The 24112-nt window shown below is 40.0% G+C and overlaps 2 protein-coding genes across 13 annotated transcripts in view; one reads left to right on the top strand and one right to left on the bottom strand.

The window, feature by feature from the left end:
• Positions 1-1664: 1664 nt before the first annotated feature.
• Positions 1665-24112, bottom strand: part of SLC35A5 (solute carrier family 35 member A5) — a 25643-nt gene continuing 3195 nt past the window's right edge. For 2 of the 12 annotated variants that reach the window (XM_045036955.1, XM_019839716.3), the window contains exons 2-9: positions 23792-23914; positions 22792-22934; positions 21844-21992; positions 17879-17977; positions 16206-16339; positions 13535-13602; positions 4997-5777; positions 1665-3148 (exon numbers count right to left, since the gene is read on the bottom strand). In XM_045036955.1, coding sequence (XP_044892890.1) covers positions 3080-3148; positions 4997-5777; positions 13535-13602; positions 16206-16339; positions 17879-17977; positions 21844-21992; positions 22792-22862 — 1371 coding nt within the window. In that variant the 5' untranslated portion in view covers positions 22863-22934; positions 23792-23914 and the 3' untranslated portion in view covers positions 1665-3079. Of the gene's footprint in view, positions 3149-4996; positions 5778-13534; positions 13603-16205; positions 16340-17878; positions 17978-21843; positions 22021-22665; positions 22691-22791; positions 23034-23791; positions 23915-24112 lie in introns of those variants that run through there. The other 10 variants (XM_019839717.3, XM_006936043.5, XM_045036957.1 and 7 more) reach the window with 9 other exon arrangements.
• ATG3 (autophagy related 3) overlaps positions 23210-24112 on the top strand; it is a 26841-nt gene continuing 25938 nt past the window's right edge. The window contains exon 1 of the mRNA XM_003991630.6: positions 23210-23634. Within this exon, the coding sequence (XP_003991679.1) occupies positions 23563-23634 (72 nt within the window). The 5' untranslated portion in view covers positions 23210-23562. The remainder of the gene's footprint in view (positions 23635-24112) is intronic.

The following is a 24112-nucleotide window of genomic DNA, read 5'->3' as shown; positions in this document are numbered from 1 at the left end:
TGTATTACTCAATTTCAGAAAGTCAGCTCTAGGGTGTTAGAAGGAGGAAAGCCAGTGTCTTTCCTTTGAGTCTGGCTTTCTCTGCCTCTTCTCCACACTGGAGCAGTAAGAGTTGGTGGGAAAAATCAGCACAACCGTAAAAAAGAACTGAGGAGGACCTGGGCTGTGTTTGGTCGAGCCTGTTGGGACCGTTCAGAAAAGTGAAGGGATTCCCTGTAGCTCCACATAGTCTAGTCCAGCTCATGCAACAGGGCTTCCACATGGGGATTTAGAGGCAAGCCTTGGAGTTATAAACAAAGTCGTTTAGTCCTGAGTCCCCTCTGCATGTGGACCATGAAAACCTACAGCAGCAGGACACAGCTGGCCACAGATCTGGGATCCTGGCTTTAGGCCATCTTTCTCTCTACTACCGGCATCCACATCCTGTTTCCCCTCAGGACTCGGGTCCTAGGGCCAGTGAGAGCTGGAACTAGGTCACTGCAAGCCACACTTGTGGTCCAACCAAAGGCTATTCAGAAACTATGAAGAAAGCAGATTCAGCATATTAGCTGTAGGTCATAACTGCTTAGCAGAGAATCTAAAAATAAGAAGGGACTTCAGAAATCACTTAGGCCAACTTCTCTACCAATGACCGAACCTCTTCTAAAGCATCCTGATGGTACGATCTCTCCTGAAAACTTCAGAGATGGAGAATTTACGAGTACTCTCTACCACTCTTCAGGAGGGACTTTTGTACTGTTGAAGAGAGTCATTTGTTAGGGAAGTCTTCATATAAGGAAAGACTAGCTGTCAACCTATAATTTTCACTATAGTTTGGTTCTTTAGAGTAGGAAAGACTACTTTTTCCACGTGACAACTGTTCTTCTCCCCAGGTCATACACTTGACTCCAGTAGCACCTGAGATGAAAGGATGTGGTTTCTGGACCTCTCACCTTCCAGTTATTCTCCTTTTAAAGCAGTAGTGCCCACAAAGTAGTACAGTGCATCCACACCAGAACCTCACATTTTAGTTCCAGCTCTTTCTCTCTCATTAACTGGTCAGTTAACACAAGTAAACCTATAATTACAGATAAAGTACTTGTAAATAAGAAAATCAAGCTCTGTGGACCAGTGACATCTACTTAATGTATTTAATGTAGGCAATAACTTTGCGAATAACGTTATAATTTTATCTGTTCCACAATATGATTCGTATATTTCCCAAAAGTGAGGTCTTCCTATACTTGATTTCCTTACCTTTAAAATGAATTGCCACGAGGCGCCTGGGTGGCTCAGTCAGTTAAGCGTCTGACTTCAGCTCAGGTCATGATCTCACAGGTCATGGGTTCGAGCCCCGTGTCGGGCTCTGTGCTGACAGCTCAGAGCCTGAAACCTGCTTCGGATTCTGTGTCTCCCTCTCTCTCTGCCCGTCCACTGCTCATGCTCTCTCTCGTGCGTGCTCAAATATAAACATTAAAAAAATAAACAAATAAAATAAATTGCCATAATAGTGCAATCTCCTTCTTTGACACCATGGAGGGGTGTACTTATGATTATTCTCAGAGGTCAAGATCGACTGAAAAAGAAAGTCTTAAAAGTTGTTTGAATTTCTTGCCTCAGTATATTTTTTGTAATGAAAAGTATTCCATGTCCCATGTCCCATGACAGAGTGATGACTCAAGATATAGGTTTAATAATTATTTTATTTATAAATCTCCACCAACTCTTGCCTGTCATATTATTCCAGGTATCACAGATGGATTATATAACAGTATTTTCACATGTTCATCTGCATGAAAATTAGGGGAAAGAAGAGATGTACAGACTGCATGAAAATGACACCTTAAAGTTCACATCTATAGTGCAGTGTTCTGTAAACATAGGCCTGTGAGCTAGCTCTGTCCAATTGCCATCCAGCTGCATGATCGTGGGCAAGTCACTTCTGTTTTCTCACTTTTAAATGATCTATCATCTGGATTCTCTATCTCATACTCAATTGACTGCATGCAAAAATACCATGAAAATACCATGCACTTGAAGTATGAATATTACCATAAAGTACTTTACGTATTACTAGGCTTCCTCATTTTAGAGTAATACTATTCATAATCAGTGAAAGTCATTTGTTTGCAAGGTGATCTTTTTAAAAGGAATTCTTAGGCATTAGTCTTACTGACAATGATTCTGAAGCCAATGGCTTGATTCTTAGGGATAGGATATGATAGTAAGATATATAACAAACATGAGTTCTAATTGACAACTGATACAATGAAATGTCTCATTAGTTCTCTGAAATCTAATAATCTACGAGAAATGAGGTCAAATTGAGGGGAAAAAGTCCACCATGGCTTAAGTGACTTAAAATCCAAGTGAGAATCATGGTAATTGGGAACAAACATTCACCTAAATTGAAGCTTATTTGTATAGAAAAATATATCAAAAAATAATCACTGAAAATCAAATTCCCTGTGAATTTTTAAAAACTAAAATTCTAACCTTTCAGTTCTGAAAACCTGCTTCTTCAGCAAAACATTCAGCACAGACTATATTGCCCTCAAATCAATGGTGTAGCCAGATAGATGGTAAGGTCCTTCCACCAAATTTTTTTAGAAAGAGTCACATTACTTTTTAATAGCAAAATGAGCTTCTCTTGGGCTTCAAAATTCAAGGGACAACCTAGGAGATATTTATAATGATAAATAAGGGAAGACTTTGGCATGCAGAGTAGAACTACATCATTATGAATATCTGGCAAGCTGATCTCTATTTGTACATGTCTAGGGTACAGCCAACGTGATTATTACAGGTTTTTTTTGAACCCTGGAGGACAAGGAAAATAACCTGGGAGATAACTTGTAACTTATCAAGTAACATTAATGCAGTCTCCATACTATTTATTACTCTCGTGTCAGTTCCTTAGAACTTTTCAGCCTTTGGGTCTTCTAAGCCATGGATGGAACTGTTTAGGGAGTGGTTACACATATGCAAATAATTTTCTACTTCAGAAATATTCGTGTTTATCAAAGTGAAAAGATAAATATGACACATGCTGAAAGTGTGCAAAAAAGTTTCTGTGAGCAGCCAATTATTTGGGTACTAATTAGAAAGTATCTTCATCTGAGTCAATATCACTTTTTGGTTTCGTAAGCCTTTCCAGTTCTTCTCCATCCTAAAAAGAAATACGAAATCAGTAATTAATTAAAACAAAACTAGAAATGTAGCATTTGTAATGATTACTAAGGAGAAACCTTACTGGTAAATGTATTTCATTAAACTACAAACATAATCTAGTCAAATGAAATTCAATAAATACTTATGTTCTTAAAAGTTCATTTTTGACACATAAGGAGATTCACAAAACATGGACAAGCAAGCATCTCAGGACTTGAATTTCAAAGTTGACAACAGGAACACAGTAAAGAGCGCCCTCTGCTGGTCTTCAAGGGAAATAACTAGTGGTTAAAGAAATAGGTACAGTATAAATAAGCTAGGCTACTATCTAAATTGTTACTTTTTTTTACCTATAAAGTAGGGCAAGCAGTGTTATCAGACCACTGGAAAAGAATGCATGACTTTTGAAACTATACTCTGGCTGAGATAAGGGCATTTGGGACCCACGCTTCTAATTTATTTTTTAAAGCACATTTATTTATTTTGAGAGAGTCAGCATGAAATGGGGAGGGGCAGAGAAAGAGGGAGAGAGAATCTCAAGCAAGGCTCCACGCTGTCAGCACAGACCCTGAAGTGGGGCTCGAACCCATGAATCGTGAGATCATGACCTGAGCTGAAACCAGGAGTGGGACGCATAACTGACTGAGCCACCCAGGCGCTGCTGATTTTTTCACCTTAGGGATGAAGGCACTGTTGTGCCACCACCTCAGTGACATTGCTGATGGAAGCTCTGCCATGAACTCTAATGGGCAAGAGATTGTTTTCCCAAAGAGTGAAATGTTCATTTTGTGAAGTGCTTGGTATTTTGGGTGTACAGGAAAATTGTAAATTTAAAACAATTTTTTTTCAACGTTTTATTTATTTTTGGGACATAGAGAGACAGAGCATGAACGGGGGAGGGGCAGAGAGAGAGGGAGACACAGAATCGGAAACAGGCTCCAGGCTCTGAGCCATCAGCCCAGAGCCTGATGTGGGGCTCGAACTCACGGACCGTGAGATCGTGACCTGGCTGAAGTCGGACGCTTAACCGACTGCGCCACCCAGGTGCCCCATGGAAAATTGTAAATTTAAAGCTAGAGGAGTTGGTTTCATCTTTTAAATATATATCTAACTCCTTACTTCAGTCTCCAAAAGATCACTGTTCATCTGTCAACACCATGCCTGACAGACCTTCCTAAAACAATTATAAGCAACTGGAAGAATAATGCTTATTCAGAATAATGACATAAGTAGGTTTCTAGAAAATATTTTTCTTACTTATGAAGATAGTTTTGAAAATCACCTTCACAATGAGTTGAGGCCTACCCTTCTGGCACGGTGTGGTTTACAAGCAACTACAGATGGAAAATCAAGGAGCTTACATCTAACAAGACCTACTAATGTCGAAGATGATCAACCTTTCTTGCCAATGAGGCATATTTCTCTGACTATGGAAGAGTGGAAAGAGTAATGGACTAGGAGTGAGACCTCATGGGTTGATCACAGTTTTTTACGTACTATCTATAACCCATTTAGCCTGTCCAAATCTGTTTATTCACTCCGCAAACCAGAAAGACTGGACAAGATAACCTGTGTGCTGTCTCCCAGCTCTGTGGCTCTATAATATTCTAAGATACAACTAACGGATAAGGTCCTCGAGGCTCTGATTCACACTCTTTCTCGACCACTGATGGCATTATCACGGGCCCTTGCACACGTAAGTCCAGTGAATGTTTGCTGAATAATTTTTAAAAGTCACAGAAATCCAATACACCCTTTGATAAATAAGCACTGATTGACTTCTTTTCTATGAGCATGAACTGAATCTGGGAAGAACAGGAGAAAGGCAGCATCTCCATAGACTTACCCCACTGGAGCGCTCCCAAAGGCTGCCACTTAGATCTCGGATCCTTTCTTGCCTAGGTGCATATTCCAGACCTTGAGGCTTGCTTGCTTTGTAAATAAATATGGAGAGAAGAACCGACGGTGCTTCTAAGAAAAACTCCAGGGAGGGCCTGAAGTCAAAGACCAGGACAGACACCGCTGTGATGATGACAGTGGTGACCTGGGCCATCAAGACGTGGAACATGTTATCTAGGAACTTCAGAATAAAAGCCACTGAGAGGCCCTGGAATGCAGTCACAAAAATAAGGGTGACTGAAAACACATTGTGGCCATAGAAAACCCCACAGTTCTTAATCTGTTCACTGTTACTGCTCTGAAGGACCAGTGTCAGTCCATTAAAAAGAATGCCAAAGAAATAGAGTTTGCTATTCTGTATGAAGATGCTTTCAGTGAGCTGGTTCCCTTCCTTCAATATCTTTTCATTATAGATATTGGCCATTGAGGAAATAAAACACTGGACTATAATAAGCACATGGCCCAAGCCGAGACGGATGTGACTGAAAATCATAGCTGTGGTGTTCCACTTAGTTTCAGGAAAAGTCCATGCCTTTGCTGTGCAATTGACTTTTCCGGGACATTCGCTTCGGAAGAGAAGGCAGGAATTGGATGGGCTGAAGAAGGCATCATGATGAAATCCATGTCCTGCCAGGTTATGCTGTGAAGTTTCAGTCCCAGCAGTGAGAGCCACAATAGACAAGAACAGAATCAGGAGGGAAGCCCACTGTATCCAGTTCAGGTGCCTCCTGTTCAGAGAGGAAAAACAGGATATTTACTACTTTTTCCCCCTCCCTTCCCATATTGACTGTTTCTACTGAAAACTCTGACACTTAACTACTTGGCTGAATAAACTGTACCCAATTTTTGCTAGCATTCCCAATTCAAGTTCAAAGGAGACCTTTTGGTATCTCTGCTTCTTAAACTTGGTATTTTTATTCTTCTTTACAATAACTGTTTCTTAATACCATTGTCATTGTAAGTTTCCTTTTAACCTATAGGTTTAACTAAGTCTCTTTTCTACCTCCAGAGCTGATCTTAGATCTTTGTAAAATAACTTTTTATCTTGCTATAAAGTAAGTTATGGCAGGGATTCTCAACCTGGTTTCCCTGAACCTGAACGTGATGAGCTTCAGAAATCTGTGAGTCCTTGCGGTGGGTGCCACATCTATACAGTTCAGTTCCTGTCTCTGCCCCTGCCAATCCCATGAGACCCTTCAAAGCTCTGTCAAATTTCAAAGGTGTTCATGAACCAAAAAAGATTTAAGGAGGGAGCTAGCTCCTAGATCCATGGCCTAATCATAAAGCATTTTATAGCAAACTTCTGTTTGGGAAGGCAAGGAAAAAATATTTTTAGTGTTTCAGTTTACAAAGTCTTAACAATGCTTTATTTCTTTATTTATTTTGTCTAACCACAAGCTTGTGTAATATAAATGACACACATTATTGTCAATCTATTTTGTGGGTTTATTTAGTTCAACAGACATTTAGTAAGCAGCTGCTGTGTGCCTGGGGAGATAAAGAAGACTTGATCTCCATTCCTAAGGAATTTTAATAGGAGAAGAGCCATGAAACTAAGTAATGACAATATAATGTGTGACAAGTTATACACAGAACAACTGGGGTACAAAGGGGGAGGGAACACTTAAATATGCAAATGGAGTCAGGTATTGTTTCCAAGATAAAAGGACACTTGAGTTGACACATGAAAAATAAACTGAAATTTGCCACATGTAAAGGGAGTTGGTGATATATCCAGGCAGAGGGAAGAGTCCATAAAAAGGCAACAAGAATATACAATGTTAACTAAGAAAAGAGGAGTAGCTGACTCAGATTGGGGTAGTCAAGGAATAAAATCTTCAAGTTTAAAGATCAGGTGAAGGAGAGGGCGTTCGTGCGTGCGCACGCGCGCACACACACACACACACACACACACACACACAGAATACCAGAAGCAAAGGCAGAAGTGTAAAGCAACAGGTAAGAAATAGAAGTTACAAGATTTTGGAGCATTTACTGAGCGCCTACCATGGATCAGCAATTTCTGTTCCAAGGAAGGACACAGTACTTTAAGACTGACTTCCCTAAGGTCATGTACTTACAAAAGAGCAAAGAAGAGATCTGAGTGATGGTCTGCATGTTTCTTCCTGGACCAATGACCCTCTTAAGTATAATGAGTGTTCAAGGTTCATATACAGGCAGATGTGTCTGATTTCACTAATGCTTCCATAGAGCTTCATGAGTGGAGACTGATAAATGCATAGACCAGCCTAGATAGCAGCACCATGTGCACAGTATCATGCTTTCTCATGTACATACTTTCAAAAAGCCAGATCTAGCATTTAGTGATGGGGCTAGCATAGCCCGGAAGGTCCAAAATTGTGAACTAGTCACATAAATTTCTAAAGGTGTAGCTGGTACACATTAAGTGGTAGAAACCAAATTGATTGAAGACAGGAAAGACAGATGAAAAGTACATGCCCAATTTATAAATATCATCATGAAACTAGTTATTGGACATCCAGACAAATGAGGCAATAACAATCTATAATTCCTATAGAAGTTTTCAATTCTGATAGCTGTAGACTTTCCACTAACATGGACATTGAGAAAAAAATAATCTAATTAAACAGTCTTAAACAAGTTAATCAGTACCACTGCAAACATTCATTCAAGGTAATGTTCTAGAAGGTAAAAATTATTAAGGGTTAGGCTGAAAATGGTAGATTTTCAGCAAAGAAAACAAAGCTTAATGAATTATCCCATAAAGTCAGCTGAGGATAGGTGCTCTTACAAATGACAGTGCGTGACAGTTTGCTCCTCAGTTTGGTGGATGAGGCAGTAAAAAACTCACCTGATCCCTCCACTGCCCCAGTAAACCACCTGTAAACCGTTTGGATTGCTGCTCAGAGTGGAACATGTACAGCCAGAAGGCTCCTCTACCTGAGGGCCTCGACTCCCAAATGAACTGCTTGCCCACAGAGAGACCTGTTTCCTATGTTTTTGCCAGTGACCTCATTATTGTAATTAGATATTTTAATGATTACATAAATGACAAATTATGAGTGAAGGAAAAGGACTGCTGTTTTTATGAAAAGTTGAATGCTCTGGGAAAATTAAAGGCACACTACTCACAAGATAATCTGCCTTCAAACTGGGTACAGGTGAGCTAATTTTAAGATTAGGGAATAAAAATCTACAACAATCTACTTTAAAAGTATTTTTAAATTTTTTTTTTCAACATTTATTTATTTTTGGGACAGAGAGAGACAGAGCATGAACGGGGGAGGGGCAGAGAGAGAGGGAGACACAGAATCGGAAACAGGCTCCAGGCTCTGAGCCATCAGCCCAGAGCCCGACGCGGGGCTCGAACTCACGGACCGCGAGATCGTGACCTGGCTGAAGTCGGACACTTAACCGACTGCGCCACCCAGGCGCCCCTGCTTTAAAAGTATTTTTAAGAGCTTGCTCAATTTTTTTTTTTTTTAGTTTATTTATTCATTTTGAGAGAGACAGAGAGAGTGAGCAGGGGAGGGGCAGAGAGAGAGGGAGAGAGAGAATCCCAAGCAGGCTTCACACTGTCAGCATGGAGACCAATGTGGGGCTCAAACTCACAAAACATGAGATCATGACCTGAGCTGAAGCCAAGAGTCGGACACTTAACCGACTGAGCCACCCAGGCGCCCCAAGAGCTTGCTCTATTTTAAAGAAACTAGAACCAGGAAGCATGTATGATGTAGATTGAATGTAGCGTCAAGAAAGAAGCCAGAGCACTTGGGTGGCTCAGTAAGTTAAGCATCCAACTCTTGATTTTGGCTCAGGTCACGATCTCAGGGTTGTGAGATAGAACCCTCTTCCCCCAGCCTGCTTGGGATTCTCCCTCTCTTCCTATTGCCCTCCCCATGCTTGCACGTGCACAGGCTCGCTCTTTCTCTCTCTCTCTTTCTCTCAAAATAAATAAATAAACAGTTAAAAAGAAAGAAGCTAAAACACTCCAATCAGCAAATCCCACACATTCTCAAAGACCTGAGCTCTTCAGAAGAATGACGAATGGACATTTACATACCTTAAACTGTTTAAAGTATGTATCTTTAAAACATGATTCACCACTTTGAGTACTCTTAGTAACTCAACAATTAAGTCCAAATTGTATCAGATAAGAGAATCCCTACCAAATTTGGTGATAGTAAAACAGGGCACAACATGAAAATAATTAAATGGAAAGACTCAGATGACTCTTTAAAACAAAATTGTACACGTTTCTTAGTAGCACAGAGTGACCAGTAGCAGATTTATAATGAGAAATTATAAAAAAGAATTATCAAGTGAATGATTTTGGAGAAATGCTTGTACTACCGAGTGGCACTGTTATTTCTCTGCTGATTTTGAAGAGTAACTAAATGTTACCATAACTTCTAAGACACCCATCATCTGTGCCAAAATGTTCTTCATTGATTTTTTCCCCCAACAGCTTTCCTTTGAAGATATCAGAGAAACGTATATACATTTTTTTAGACAAAAATGGTTACCTTTTGCCCCCAGTTCTCAATGTTCAGGTTGATACTACCATTTCCTAAAGACTAATTAAACAATATTATACAACTTCACCAAGCCTTACACAGCAAGCCAGCAAGGCTTTGAGGGATAATACCTGCGACCAGTCTCCACTGTGGACCAGTGGCTATTCCTCAAAGAGCACATGCACACATTCACATGGGGTTTCTCTAGAACATATGGTAAGACATTTGGACGGTGATCTTTTGTGTACCACTTCCAAATTCTTCCAGGTAATTCTTGCATTAGTCACTGGGCTTCTTTTTCCCTACCTTGTAGCCTTATACTATTTGTCTGCATGGGAAAGGTAGTTGGTGGCTCCGCTAGAGTCAAGTATAAGACAATGGCTTTCATATTCATATTCACCATGAAAAATGAGTTACTTATGGCAAACACATTAAGAATATGACAGAACTCAAGCTTCTACTCCTGGGTCAAAATTTTATTGCTAAGGGCAAAAGAAGAGTAGACTGAATAACAAAAACCAAACAAACAATATATACCACCAACAACAAAAAGATCAAAATAGAACAAAGTTGATTTTAAAATATAATAATAGGGGCGCTTGGGTGACTCAGTCGGTTGAGTGTCCGACTCGTGGGATCAACCCTGCATCAGGCTCCCTGCTGAGTGTGAAACCCCCTTAAGATTCTCTCTCTCTCTCACTCTCACTGCCCCTCTGCCCTGCTCATACATTCACTCTCTCTCTCTCTCTCTCTAAAAAAAGAAATTTTAATTAAATAATAAAATAAAATAAACTGTAATAATAGATAATACAGTACTTGGAAGACATTCTCATAAAAGACAGTATTAGATTAATTATATTATTTTAGCACTATTAAGAGTAGCTTCGGTGCTAATTTGTGACTCAAATTAAGACTCCCTTTAGGAGCTAAGTTAGTACTTGTAAAAAAAATTAAAAAAATAAATGATTTTATTGTTTAATATAAATAACTTCAAAGGATTCAAAACAGATATTAACAACAAAGCAAACACATGTCTAAGAAGATTACTGTTCTATTAAGAGGTAAAATATGTGAAAAAGCTTTTTGGAACTTTAGCTCATAATGTTAATTATTATTAAAACTAGCAATAATATAATACTTATTATAACTAATAGTATTATAAAAGCAAACATTTAAAGTTTAAGTATAACTAGATTTAGATTACACTAGGAATTAACTTCCTTTTCCCCTTTCCTTCCTTCCATCCATCCATCCATCCATCCATCCATCCATCCTTTAGAGAGAGAGAGACAGAGAGAAAGAGAGAATCCCAAGCAGGCTCCATGCTATCAGCACAGGGTCCAAAGCAGGGCTCATCCCATGAACTGTGAGATCACAACATGAGCTGAAATCGAGTCAGACACTTAACTGATTGAGCCACAGGCACCCTTAACTTTCTTTTTTTTTTTTTTTTTCAACGTTTTTTTTTATTTATTTTTGGGACAGAGAGACACAGAGCATGAACGGGGGAGGGGCAGAGAGAGAGGGAGACACAGAATCGGAAGCAGGCTCCAGGCTCTGAGCCATCAGCCCAGAGCCCGACGCGGGGCTCGAACTCACGGACCGCGAGATCGTGACCTGAGCTGAAGTCGGACGCTTAACCGACTGCGCCACCCAGGCGCCCCACCCTTAACTTTCTTAATACAAATAGTTAAATGCTTAAAAATTTAATGGGCCATCTCTGCCCATATATTAGCTCTCTCAGCCTGACAGGGGCAGTTCTAGTTGGTCTCTGCCTCTAACCCTGCCACCCCACATACTCCCTTCTCCATGGTCAAAACCACCTATAAATGCTGCAAAATACCCAGTGGCTATGCGCACAGACACCGCTTGGAACAAATCTACTTATGAATGGGGACAATAACTCCTACCTCCTGGGGTTGTTGTGGGGGCTAAGTCTAGATAGGCGATCAGCCCTTGGCTCTGAGGAGTCTTTGGTGTGATTATCTTGTCACTGTCAGCTGAAAGCCTGCTCGCACTGTTGTCTACCAACCAGTAAGACCAGCCCTGGATAAGGCCTGAGAGGCCCTTCACCTCAACCTCAGAGCCACAGCTCAGGCTCTGGAGTAAACTTATAAAAAACAAAAACAAATAAAAAAAAAAAACAATAAAAAATATTATATACAACTACAGGCTCAGCTAGAGCTATGGGTTAATTCCAAACCTAGCAATACATACTTTATATTTTTGCTTTGGAAAATTTCAATTTTAAATTGATACAATTTTGATCTAATACTTACGTCTTGTGTAACATAAGTACACCACTACGTGTACCCATAAACTGTCATTTCAAAGGAAAAAAATTTAAAAACCCAACATGTTTTTGAGACCCCTTTATGAGATGCCCTTATTAAATAATGAGCCTTTCATTATATGTCAGAGCCCATTTTTTTTCTTCCATGGACATGCATCTTTAATTTTATCACAGGAATAAATATAAAGATATTACTATATATATATATATATATACACACACACACACACACACATATATGTATATATAGCTACTTAAGAATGTATACATATATATATATATACCTACTTATATCACTATATATATATATATATATATATACACACACACATTTTTTTCCCTCAGAAATCAACTTTTTGTCCTATAAAGTGGCTTTTATGTTGATTTTAAAGACTTCAAAACATTTTTGGAATAGCATTCTTTCACTTGCTGGTTGAATTATTTTCACAATTGATAAATTAAATGAAGAACCTGATGCAGAAACAAATTTCAGGGGCACCTCAGTTGGTTAAGCGTCCAACTTCAGCTCAGGGCATGATCTCATGGTCTGTGGGTGGGTTGGAGCCCTGTACTGGGCTCTCTGCTGTCAGCTTTCAGAGCCTACCTCGAATCCTCTGTACCCCCATTTTCTCTGCCCCTCCCCAACTTGTGCTTTTTCTCTCAAAAAAAAAAAAAATTCAGTGCACTCTAATATTTAACCTAGATGAAATATAATGTTCGTTTTTTTCCCATCTCTCACATCAAGCATTAAATTGAATGCTTCCTCAGGGTAAAAGAAAGTCTTTCAAGAACTCCATATAATTAATGTACTGAATGCATCACGTATTCAACAAATATTTATTGAGTGCCTACGTGCCAAGCCATTCACCCTTACATACACATAAATTATGAAAGCACATAGTATGACATGGCACATTGAGAATAAGAAATTAAAAGGGCAAAGTGAACGTAAAATTAAAAAAAAAAAAACAATCACAACAAATATAACAAGAAGTTAATTTTATTTTTATCATCAAGTAACAACTTAAACTGGAGTTAAGTGCCCAGATCCCATTACACCTTAGAATATCCTGGCCTTTACGTGGTGGCAGAGGCTATTTACTTAAAAATGTTTACTCTATTCAAAGGTCCTCCTGGCGACAGGAAACACTGGTGACAGCATTTTTAAAAGCAAAAATCTATCATTCTTATTTATTGTAATTTTGACTAGATTTCTCATGTAAATCTTCTGCCAATTAGAGCTTAGATCATGTACTCAAGTAGTTTGATAAAGAATTTGCCACCCTTTACATCTCCAAACTACAAGTAACAAATGTACTAATAATATTTAGGAACTTCTTGGTTCCCTACTAAAGTATAGAGATTCTGAAAAAGATAAAAAAGAAAAGAAAAAAAAAACTTCATGAATTTGTTGAAAAGTTGGCACTGAAAATTAAAGTAAGCTGGACAATTATTTGTTTATTTATTTATTTTTGAGATACTAAGAAAAAACTTTTCATGCATCTAGTTGCAATGATTTAGATAGGCCAGCACTGGAGCTGCTTTCCAGATGGGTTAAACAAGTTGCCCAAAGCCAATTAGGAATAAAATCCTGGCCTTGGGATTCAGAGGGTTCAGTGCTCCGGGTATATGATCTGAAACAAGGCTGTGCCGTTTTAAAGTATGATATATGCTTTCAGAGCAAGTTACTTACTTCAGCACTATCCTGAATAGAAGAGCTGTTGTTATAATGCTAAAATTTGAGAAGATAACAGCCATGGCCTAGAAAGAAGGAGAAGATAGAATTACAATCCAAACAAAGTAGTGACCTCAGAAATCTCCCAGCCTGCTGGTTCACCTGACAAAAAAAGCATTTTGGTCAAAAACCTGAGGGGTTATTAGGGCAGCTACTTCACTAGAGGATGAAATTCCATTTTTATTGCTTGTTAAATTTATACAGATATGATCAAATTATTGGACAGACTTTGAAAACTTGTTTAAATTCAGCAAATGCCTGTGTAAATAATCTGTATGTGCAGATCAGGGAATACTTATCAACTCTAAATGTTTAGGTCTAAAAATAATAGTGACCTTACTTATGAAGCATAGTTTTTCAGGCTCTTAAAGTGCTTTACAGACTTTTAACACCGTTTCCAGAGGTAGAGAGAAGGCAAGTACTATTAGGCCCATTTATACGTTAAGACAATAGAGGTAGAGGTTTTTAAGCATCTTTACTGTTACAGGAATTGAATCGGTTCTCCTGGTTGAACTGCAGTGATTCAATACCAGTGATTCAGTCCCAAACTCATACCTGACAGTCCCTGGATTTATTCACATTGCTCTACACACTTAGAAATGTGGTAGCCAGATTTCATAAAGATGGGTTTTTATGAAGTCAGTCATATTTCACATAGAGAGTATTAATCTGAACATGTATATAATTTGGCTCAAAAAGTATGAAATTTCATCAGTGCTCCTCCATATTTGGATCTGACAACATTAAAAAAAAAATTAAAAACAAATCCTACTCATTTACTTCACTCTACCTTCTTCCTTGCTGTCAGTGTAAGTTCACTAAACTCCAAAGAGTATTTTTCACCAGTCTTATATAACCAGCAAGCATGGCTACCATGCAGGTAAATTAAAGAAATAAGAGTGAATCCAATAAAAACCAGCAAAAATTCCAAGAATACAACATTGTTGTTTTTCTACTGAACTTTTTATGAGAAGCACTGTTTTAGGAATTTCACTGTGTCCTCTGGAGACAAATGTTTGTGAACCCCTTGGTAAAAGCAGAGAAAAACCTAAGGAGGAAAGTAAGTGGCTGGTAAGAAGAGGGAGGACACAGTAGCTCTGATCAACCACAATAATGGAGCAGATGCACCTACCCAAGCAGCCTGGCTGACCTGATGATGAATTTAGAACCTACTTTCCATGCAAGGGCACAGAATAAACAAAACACCAGAGCTCTTTGTCCCAAAATCTCTGTGCATCTCTATTTAATTCTTTCCAACTAGACTGGGCACAGCAATACACAGAAAATGCCATGTGATTTCTTTTGTAATATCTGTGGTTGTGCACAATCAGGAAGGAAGAGCAAAGTAATAAGGTGGAAGAACAAGGAAGCTGCAATCTTGCTTTCATGCTGGGGATATAGGAAAGGGATATAAATTTAGAGCTAATCTAAATAAAGTACAACAAATATGTACTCATTGATGCAAATAATTATGTTGTTGAGTACAGGAATTCTCAGATCTGAAAAACAAAGTGGAAGTAAGAATTTAAGGGAGAACACATTTTAACATTCAAAACACTTACTAATAACATGGATCACATAGCTGAAAGGAACTTCAGGCGATCGATCACCTGGCCCCAGTCCCTGCCTTTGGGTTAGTATGGTAATGTTATTCTATTTTACAGATGGTCATCTTAGAGTAGTTGGGCTTGCCTAGTTACACAGCCTCTAAAGTGTGCAAAATAATCAAATACCTGTTGTCTAGTTAGTGCTCTACTGACCCTTTTCTTCTTGTCCCACTCTCAAACTGATTTCGCTATACGTAAAAGGCTTCACATGGAGAACTAGGGCCAATAAAAATCCTATTTATTATCAAAATGCCTGAATTTATTCTTGAAAGAAACTTAAAATACATTTTGGCAACAATGGCAACAGAAATCTTCATTTTATAAATTAAGGGAAATAAATACACAAATTCCCCCAAACTGAGTAACAGGTAAAAGCAAAAGCCCAAATTTTAATTCTGATTACTAATGGATTCCTAAATTGGCATGGAGAACACCAAGAGAGATGAGAAACATCCCTAGTATTATCAGTCATAGACAGCATTTATCGTTGGGAGAATGTATTTTCTACCCTTAAAGAACTCGTTGGTTAAATGATAGGACTGACAGAAAAAGAAAATCATATAAACAGAATACATTTACTACATTAAAGCAGGTGCAGGAAAAAGTAGGGCACTGAGTATACAATTTTCTGAGAATGTGAGGCACCTGGGTGGCTCAGCTGGTTAAATATCCAACTTTTGACTTCTGCTTAGGTCATGATCTCATGATTTGTGGGATTAAGCCCTGCGTCGGGCTCTGTGCTGACAGCACGGAGCCTGCTTGGGATTCTGTCTGTCCCTTTCTCTTTGTCCCTCCCCCATCCCACTCACCTGTGCACTCTCTCTCAAATAAACAAACATTTTTGAAAAAACACAGTGAGCAGCAGATTGGTAACTCAGTATTCAGATGATTCTGGTGAAACCTCAGGGAGACCACTGAGAGTAATGAGAAACTAACACTGATAAGGAAAATGATAAAAACATTAGTTCTGGGATTCATTTCTCTGTGTTTTTCTAATGCTATTTTCTATCATATTTACTTACAGGCTGAAGGTAGGAAATGACATAGAAGACAATTAAATTATCCAGGAAATAAAGAAAGGCAGGAATGGACCACTTCATGAAATTAGAGAATTCTTTCCAGGAAGCACATCTCAAGTTTCTACTTTGATGATCTTCTAAAGAAAGAAAGACAGCAATAAACAAAGAATATTGATGAAAATGCCCATATTTTTAGACAAAGCAAGTTGTATTTGATTACTGATACAATTCTTTGAAAGAGGTTTTATGAACTTACTTTTATCAGTAACTATTAGCCTTAAGAAATTAAACACAATATAAGATTTCATTTATGGTCTCTCTTTCTTCAACTCCCCACCAGACCTCATCACTGACAATCAGCAACACCCTGAGGAATACTGATTCTCCTAATTCCTGTTAACTTGAGATAGAAACACCACTTAGAACAACTCAGGATACTATGATTTTATTTACTATTATGAGAGCCTAAAGCAAAGAAAGAAGTTAGAATCCAGAGAAAATAAATCAACTATTTATGTTGGGATTTTTCCCCCCAGGGGGAATCAGGAAAAGGGAGTACCAGGTGAAGATTTATACATATAGGAGCAGAGAAAATTAAATTTTGCTAATCCTGGTATGAGTTATGATCCCATCTCCAGAGTTCCAAGAACTCAGGAAGGTACTGTGACCAGAGAATGTAAAATAACATGCAAAAATAGAAAACAATTTAAGTCCTGCAAATTCATGAGATTAAGAAATATATTCCACCAACTAGAATCTTTGCACAAACTGACACTTTTAAGAATAAAACAGAAATCTTCTTGGAAAAGACTTTTAATACTTTGAATTCTGTTTACTTCATATGTGAAGGCAGATCACAGAACAGAGAAAGGTAAGGATCAATAAATGGGGAACTAAGATGAAGAATTAATACACAGGAAGAGCCACAAAAGGCTAGATGCTTTAGATTTGAGGAAGGGATGAGTATCCCTGCTTGATAATTGATGAAACTGGAACTCAGAGAAGTTAAAATAATCCTGCCCTAGAATATAGTCTCCAATCCACTCTGCTACCTCCCTTGCAGGAAATGGGGACAGTTTTTAAATGTGCTACATATCAAATCAGACAGCAGTGATTTAGAAAATCCTGAATTTGAATAAAAATGAACTTGCTGTGTGCTCCAACAAAGGAACAAGTAACAAGGTAGAGCGATGGCCAAGACATGAGGAAAACATGGGCTGGAGTCCTGGCTCTGCCCCCTCCTACCTGCCACTGCATAACATCTGTTCTTTTGAGCCTGTCCTTGCTTTTGCAAAACATGGGTAACTGTACGTATGTTTGTATCTTAGTGTCCTCATATATAAAATTACTGGGCTAGACTAAATGACATAAAATCTTCCTTTTAGTTTTCCTAAAATGTTTTGATTCTGTGATTTTTAACAAGTATAGGGGCGCCTGGGTGGCTCAGTCGGTTAAGCGTCCGACTTCAGCTCAGGTCATGATCTCACAGTCCATGAGTTCGAGCCCCGCATCGGGCTCTGTGCTGACAGCTCGGAGCCTGGTGTCTGCTTCAGATTCTGTGTCTCCCTCTCTCTGACCCTCCTCCGTTCATGTTCTGTCTCTCTCTGTCTCAAAAATAAAAAAAAAATAAAAAAAAAAAAATTAACAAGTATGGAGTTCAAGACTTCAAGACTCACCTTTCTTTAAAATCCATAATGACACAAGCACACAGAAAACCAGTTTCACCAATTCTGAGCACACGTTCACAGTAGTTGGAAGATAATCGTACTTGTTCTCTGAAATGTAACAGGCATTTTTTAACTATAAATTTTGTGCTATATAATGCTTGTATACAGGTAATAATTTATATTTGTTTTTAAACTTAAAAGCTGATTTTAATACTGTTTATATTAAACTTCATCCAATTGGCTTTCTTCTCTTGGATTTTTTTTAATCAATTCACCTAATGTATTAGCTATCCCTACCACATTCAGTGTTTTATTATTCTTGAGTTTCTCATCTTTTCACCCAAGTTGCTGATAAATATGTTGAGAAGGCTAAGGCTATGGGCACAGAAGGCTTTGTGGTATGGCATTAGACATGACCATTATTTAGCACTGAGAGCCTGACTCATCAAAAAACTATGAATTTAACTGGCGGAATTATGACCCAGCTTATGGTTCCTCTTGTGTCATTTGTTTGCCTTGCTACAATCAAAGTAAATGGTCTGTGATAGTCCCTTAACTTGGAATCTTCCTATCTGTTTTGCATCACGGCACATACAGAAAACAGTATTGGTCTGGCACTCTGGAATAAATGGTACATTGGGGTAAAAGGAGTCAAGAGGCAACTGCCCAGAGCTCTGGCTACCTCTAGTGCTGAGAGGAAATACTCTGATATATCAAAACCCGCTGATGAGTTGGAAAGATCACTTATAAGTCAATCTAATCAGAAAATGAGGTTAGGTTTGTATGCCTTGGTCTTAGCTGTTACGTCTATTCCAAATGCTTACAAACAACTTGCTGTAAAATTTTGCCAAGGACAAACATAAACTTTAGTAGGTCCTATTTTAAGGAATGCATTTTTCCTATCATTTGAAACATTTCCTTATTTTCCTTGGCCATGATATGAGAAACCAAAACTGGCCAAGTACAGGGGGACAATGCCAACTCAACACTCTTTCTATCCAGAACACCTTTTTTCTTTTTTTTCCTGTGGTTTCCCTTGACCTTCTCAACCTAAACACAGTCAATTCTTTATTCATCTCTAATTCTTTTGTGCTACCTATAAACCTTTATAACAGTACCTGTTGCATTATATTATAGCTACTTCTTCTGTGTATGTCTTACCCTTGGAGTGTAAGCTCCTTATGAGAAAGGGCCCATGTCAGTCATCTTGATAAAACTGGTGGTTAATGGTATTCTGCACTTGGTAGGCACTTGATAAATGTTCTCCTGAATTTAATATTTGCCTGTTAAACTTTCTCCATCATTCAAAGCCTAATTAAAACATCTCCTCCTCCCTTCTCTGAGCTTAAACCTAGACTGAAATCACACTCTACTGTCTTCCACTAATACTTTGCATTGATCTCTATGATACACACATGAGGGAACATGCACACACAAGAATGGAGGCAGAGGTCTTCAGATTAGAAGTCTCAAACTCTTACCACTGCTCCAGAACTCACTTTGACTTTTATTTACTTTTAAATCATATTTCTCTCATAGTAGATCCCAAACTATGATTCAGCATCATGTGGTACCTCCTTCCACTTAACCTTCTGCTGACACTCATACACCGAATCTACACTGCATTCATCCTTACTGATCTCCCATTAGTCCAAAGAAACAGGCCATAGCCCCAGGATGACCCATTCTCCCCTTTAAAACTTTCCTTTCTCTTCAGGAACTTTGCTTCAGTGAGTATTTCTTCTTCTGGCTTCAGTGTATCTCTTTTATCTTTCTATTAACTGGCTTGCTCCCCTTGGCCTTTAAGGATGCTCAAACTGTCCCATCCGAAAAACAAAATATACGATCCCACCCCTGCCCCAGCTACCATACTTTCTCCTTCTTTCCCTAAAACAGCATCAACATTCATTATCTCCATTGTACCCACTTTCCATTCAGGTCTTCTTCCCAAGCAATCAGGTTTCTGATCCCATCACTTTATTCAAACTACCTGGTCTCTGAGATTACCAAACATCTTTTAATTTCTAATTCCAAAGGGCATGCTTGAACCCCTATCTTACTATGATGTTGCAATTTCCTCTGTCTTCAAATTTATTTCCTTCCCTTCTATGAATCATGTGCATTTAGTTCTCTTATTTCTTTGATGATTCTTTCCTAACATCTGAGTGTCAGCATGCCTCTTAAACGTTGGCTTCCTTGGAGTTGTACCCTTGGCTCTCATTTTCTCATTCTGTGTGCTTACCCTGAAAAAGCCCTCTGGCTCCTACGGTTTTAAATAGCAATTTAATATTCATGTCTCCAAATCTGTATTCTGGAACATTAACGCTCACTAAACATATCCACATGAAGTACTACTTCCTATTTATAAATTTAATTCATATTTCCTTCATACATGTGATGTGCTAGATAGTGCAGAATATGGCAACGAACAAGGACATAGCTCCTGACTTCACGGAAGGTACCTAACTAAAACTGTTCAATCTTTCTGAATTCTGTCCTATCTGCTTATTCCTACTAATAGCTTCCATCTTAGCTGAGAGCATCATCAATCCACTTAGCACCCAAACAGGAAACCTCTGAGCTGTCCAATATTTCACGTCCTTTAGTCTCTACGTTCAATATTCTCTGAGTCCTGTCTTTTCTCATGTTTAGTATATTTCTTGAATCTATCCTCTCTTCTCTATTCCTACCTCCAAAGCCATGGTTAGTCTTCTTAATCTGTGGCTTGTATTTGCAATAACCCCAACTGGCTACTCTGCATCCAGTCTCTTCCCAAGTCCATCCTCTATTCAGCTAGTGTAACAGTCTCTCTCATTCTGTTTATAATCCTTCAAGCATTCCTTATTCCCCAGACTCTAGAGCCTAGAAAATAAAGTCCCAGTTCCTTAGCGTGGCATATGAAGTCCCTTAGTATCCGATCATTACTTACCCTCTGCTCATATGCATGCGTTCCTTCCTCCTCTCCTTCAAGTCCTTAAACTTTTTGCTCAGTCATTCTGAAGTACATGTTCTTACAATCCATCCTGCTTTTCTTTTTTTTTTAAACAGATCTATTTGATTCTATGGATTGTTGCTTCTGTTTTGAATACCACTGCCCACCTGTCCTCTTGTGGATCAACTTCACCTTCTCAGGGAAGTATTCCCTAATCCCTTTGCACTCCACATCCTCCTGTCCCAGAGAGAACATAGCACTTTCTACATAAAACTATCTCCACACCTTTGGTATAGGGCTGCATTTATTATACTGTACTTTCATGATGATTCAAATGTACAGCTCTCCTCTAATAAACTGAATTTTTGAGAACAACGACTATGTCTTATACACTTTGAATTTTGTTACTAATATTTAGCCTACTGCCCAAGACAGAAATGTTAACCGAAGTAGAGACTTATATACACATCTGACTCCCCAAGCAGACCATTAAGGGTCATGATGTCATACTTCTATGTGTCCTGAATAACTAGTGAGAGGCTCTCAATACAGCTTTGTAGAATTAAACTGTTTGTCTAAATCCAAATTCCTACATTAAAAAAAAAAACAAAACACAGGAGACTTCTTAGCTAATAATTTCAAAGATTTCAAAGCAAATAATCTGTACTGTCTCAATGATATAGTAATTAAGACTAACTCACAAATGCCAAGTGACCAAATATATCCTCCTATTTCAAAGTAAGTTATAATTACACATATTGCTATAGGTCCAGAAATACCTGTTAAAATAATAGTCAGATGTTATGATCTGTTCTGTAAAGGGTGTGACACTGTATTTAACCCAAATTTCACTCAGCATGAAAAATTTTTCTTGCTAAGGAATAAAAGGTTAAAGAATCAAACTTAAACACGCTTTGCCCTTCACATGAAGCAGAGTACTTGCCAGGGTATTTTCTCTATTTTGCATACAAGGAGACCAGCGACAGGAGACGTAACGTGTGATTAGATGCAAGTGTTCCATATATTCCAAGTCTTCACTTACCTTCATTGGCTGAGTATTTTACCAGTAGGATTCGACTTGAGCTCAAAGCAATGAATATGGTGCCTAGTAGGAATGTATACATCGCTGACAAGGAGCACAATGTGGGATGATCACAGCACTTGCTTTCCATTCCACTGGTTTTTAATGGTCTTAAAGAGAACATATTCGTGAGCAACTCTGTTGGTAGATAAAGCATAGTACAAATACCACTGATTAGTGAGGAACAGAAAAGCAATTTTTTAGATGTTTGGCTACAGTTGTATCCAAACCAAGAAAACTGAGGAGAATCAGAGAAAAGGGAAAGAAAATGAAAGTGTCAAAAGTTGTTGCGGGGAGGGGGGGGGGGGACTCCAAAGACAGAAAGGCAGCGCTAGACTAGAAGTGCTGCTAAAAGTAGCAAGTGAGCAACTGACATCTGGGGACTGCAGAATTTTGCAGAAAGCCAATTTTAACTTCCATTCCTATTAGCAACTTTGCCCTAGAGGAGAATTTCAGATTTCCCTTCACCTCAGTAGCAGCTCTTCCCTAGAAAGAGGGACAGTTCATTACAATAATGACCGAAAGGGGAATATCTGAAACAGTGTTGTGAATCTGCACCTAACTGGTGTTAAAAGTACAAGAGAGCTTAGAAATCAATGACTCTAGAGTCCTCTTCTGACATGTTGAGGGCACTAAACTCTAGGCTGAGAAACTTGTCCAAAGCCTGCCTGTGTAAGGGATAGCGCACAGGGCCGGGAGGACTGGTGAGAGATGGGCTTGAAACGTCAACACCGACAGCCCACCAGCGCGCAAACGTAGAGGTAAAAGAGACACCTCCCCTACCGGAGGCAGGCAGGTTTCCCTCCAGGCACGGCGGGGGAGGGCGGGGGGGGGGGGTAGGGAGAAAAGCCTTCTTGTCACACATGCGCAGTAGGGATCTCGAGCGGCGCGCCCTCCCCTCATACGCACGCGCATTTCTTTGCCAGCTGGGCGAGGTTACCTCTGTCCGTCCAAAGGGTTTTTGGTGGAAGAACGCACATCCTACAGCTGAAACAGTAACTGTGTAGCTCTGCAGAGGCAGCAATAGCTTTTAGGGTCCATGGTCGGGGAAGCTACGGGAGGGAAAGAAAGGCGAAAAACCCCAGCCCCTGAACCTCCTATTCCGGAACAAAAAAGCACAACTACGTCCAGACTAGGAAAGAGCGGACCTGGCACCCATTGCGCAGGCGCGCTCAGTGTTACGCTTCCGGAGGGAGGGGAGAAGAGACCTGAGCCCGCCCCAGCGAGCCCTCTCTCGCGTCACGTGGCGGGAGAGTCCTGTGTCACGTGAGGCCCAGGTAGCGGCGGAGCTACGGCAAGAGAGAGAAGGGGAAGCCGGAAGGGGCGCGAGTGAAGCGAGGGGGAGAAGACAGCTCCCGAGGAGGCGAGGGGTGCGCGTGCGCCCGCCTCTCCCCCCAACTCTCCCCTCGTCCCCGCCGCCCTCCCTTGCGGCCGGGGAGACACCTAGGCCCGGTCCTCCGCGCGCTGCCTGGGTTGTGAGCAGCGTGCGCCCTGCCCTCGCGATTGGCGCAGCCGCCCCTCCCCCTCGTCCCGTCCGTCCCGTCGCGTCCCGTCCCCTCTGGTGCCGCCGGCTGGGTGCCGATGCGCGTCGGGGGCAGCGGGGATTTTTTCTGACTCCCGGTCCCTGCCCCCGCTGCCTTCCCACCCCATCGCGGGGCCGGCCGCTTCTCCGGCCCCAGGATGCAGAATGTGATTAACACGGTGAAGGGAAAGGCACTGGAAGTGGCTGAGTACCTGACCCCGGTCCTCAAGGTAAGCCAGGCCGGGCTTGCCAGGGGCTGTCAGGTACACGCTCAACTCCGCAGGGACTGAGGACCCGGCGCCGGGAGGGACACCGTGTTTTCCGGCGGGGGAAAGTGTAGGAAGGTGGTAAGGGTGGGATGGGACACAGGCAAAGGCGCAGCCCCACCGGAGGTGTTACCCAGCTGCTCTGTAGGGCTTTCGGGCTCTTCAGGTAAACTTGGAGCGCTGCTGTCGCCACCCGTCAGAGCTCAGCGCGTCTGGGTACGTCAAGTTGGAAGGTGGTCCGCAGCTAAGTAGATTTGAGAATGTTAAATCTTAACATCGGAAGTCTTTTGAACTTTTTAAACGAGCGTATTGCTTATCTTTTTAAAAACGAAATCAGTATTTGGTATTAAAATGACATGTCACTATTCCTCAAATTTCATAGAAAGTCTCTTATGATTAGGAGTTTGAAATAGTAAATTGTGACTGAGGTCTCATCTTGTTA

This window comes from Felis catus, chromosome C2, assembly GCF_018350175.1.
Source record: "Felis catus isolate Fca126 chromosome C2, F.catus_Fca126_mat1.0, whole genome shotgun sequence".
Classification (NCBI taxonomy): Eukaryota; Metazoa; Chordata; class Mammalia; order Carnivora; family Felidae; genus Felis; species Felis catus.
Note: the sequence above shows the minus strand (reverse complement) of the source record. Positions and strands in the feature narration are given on the sequence as shown.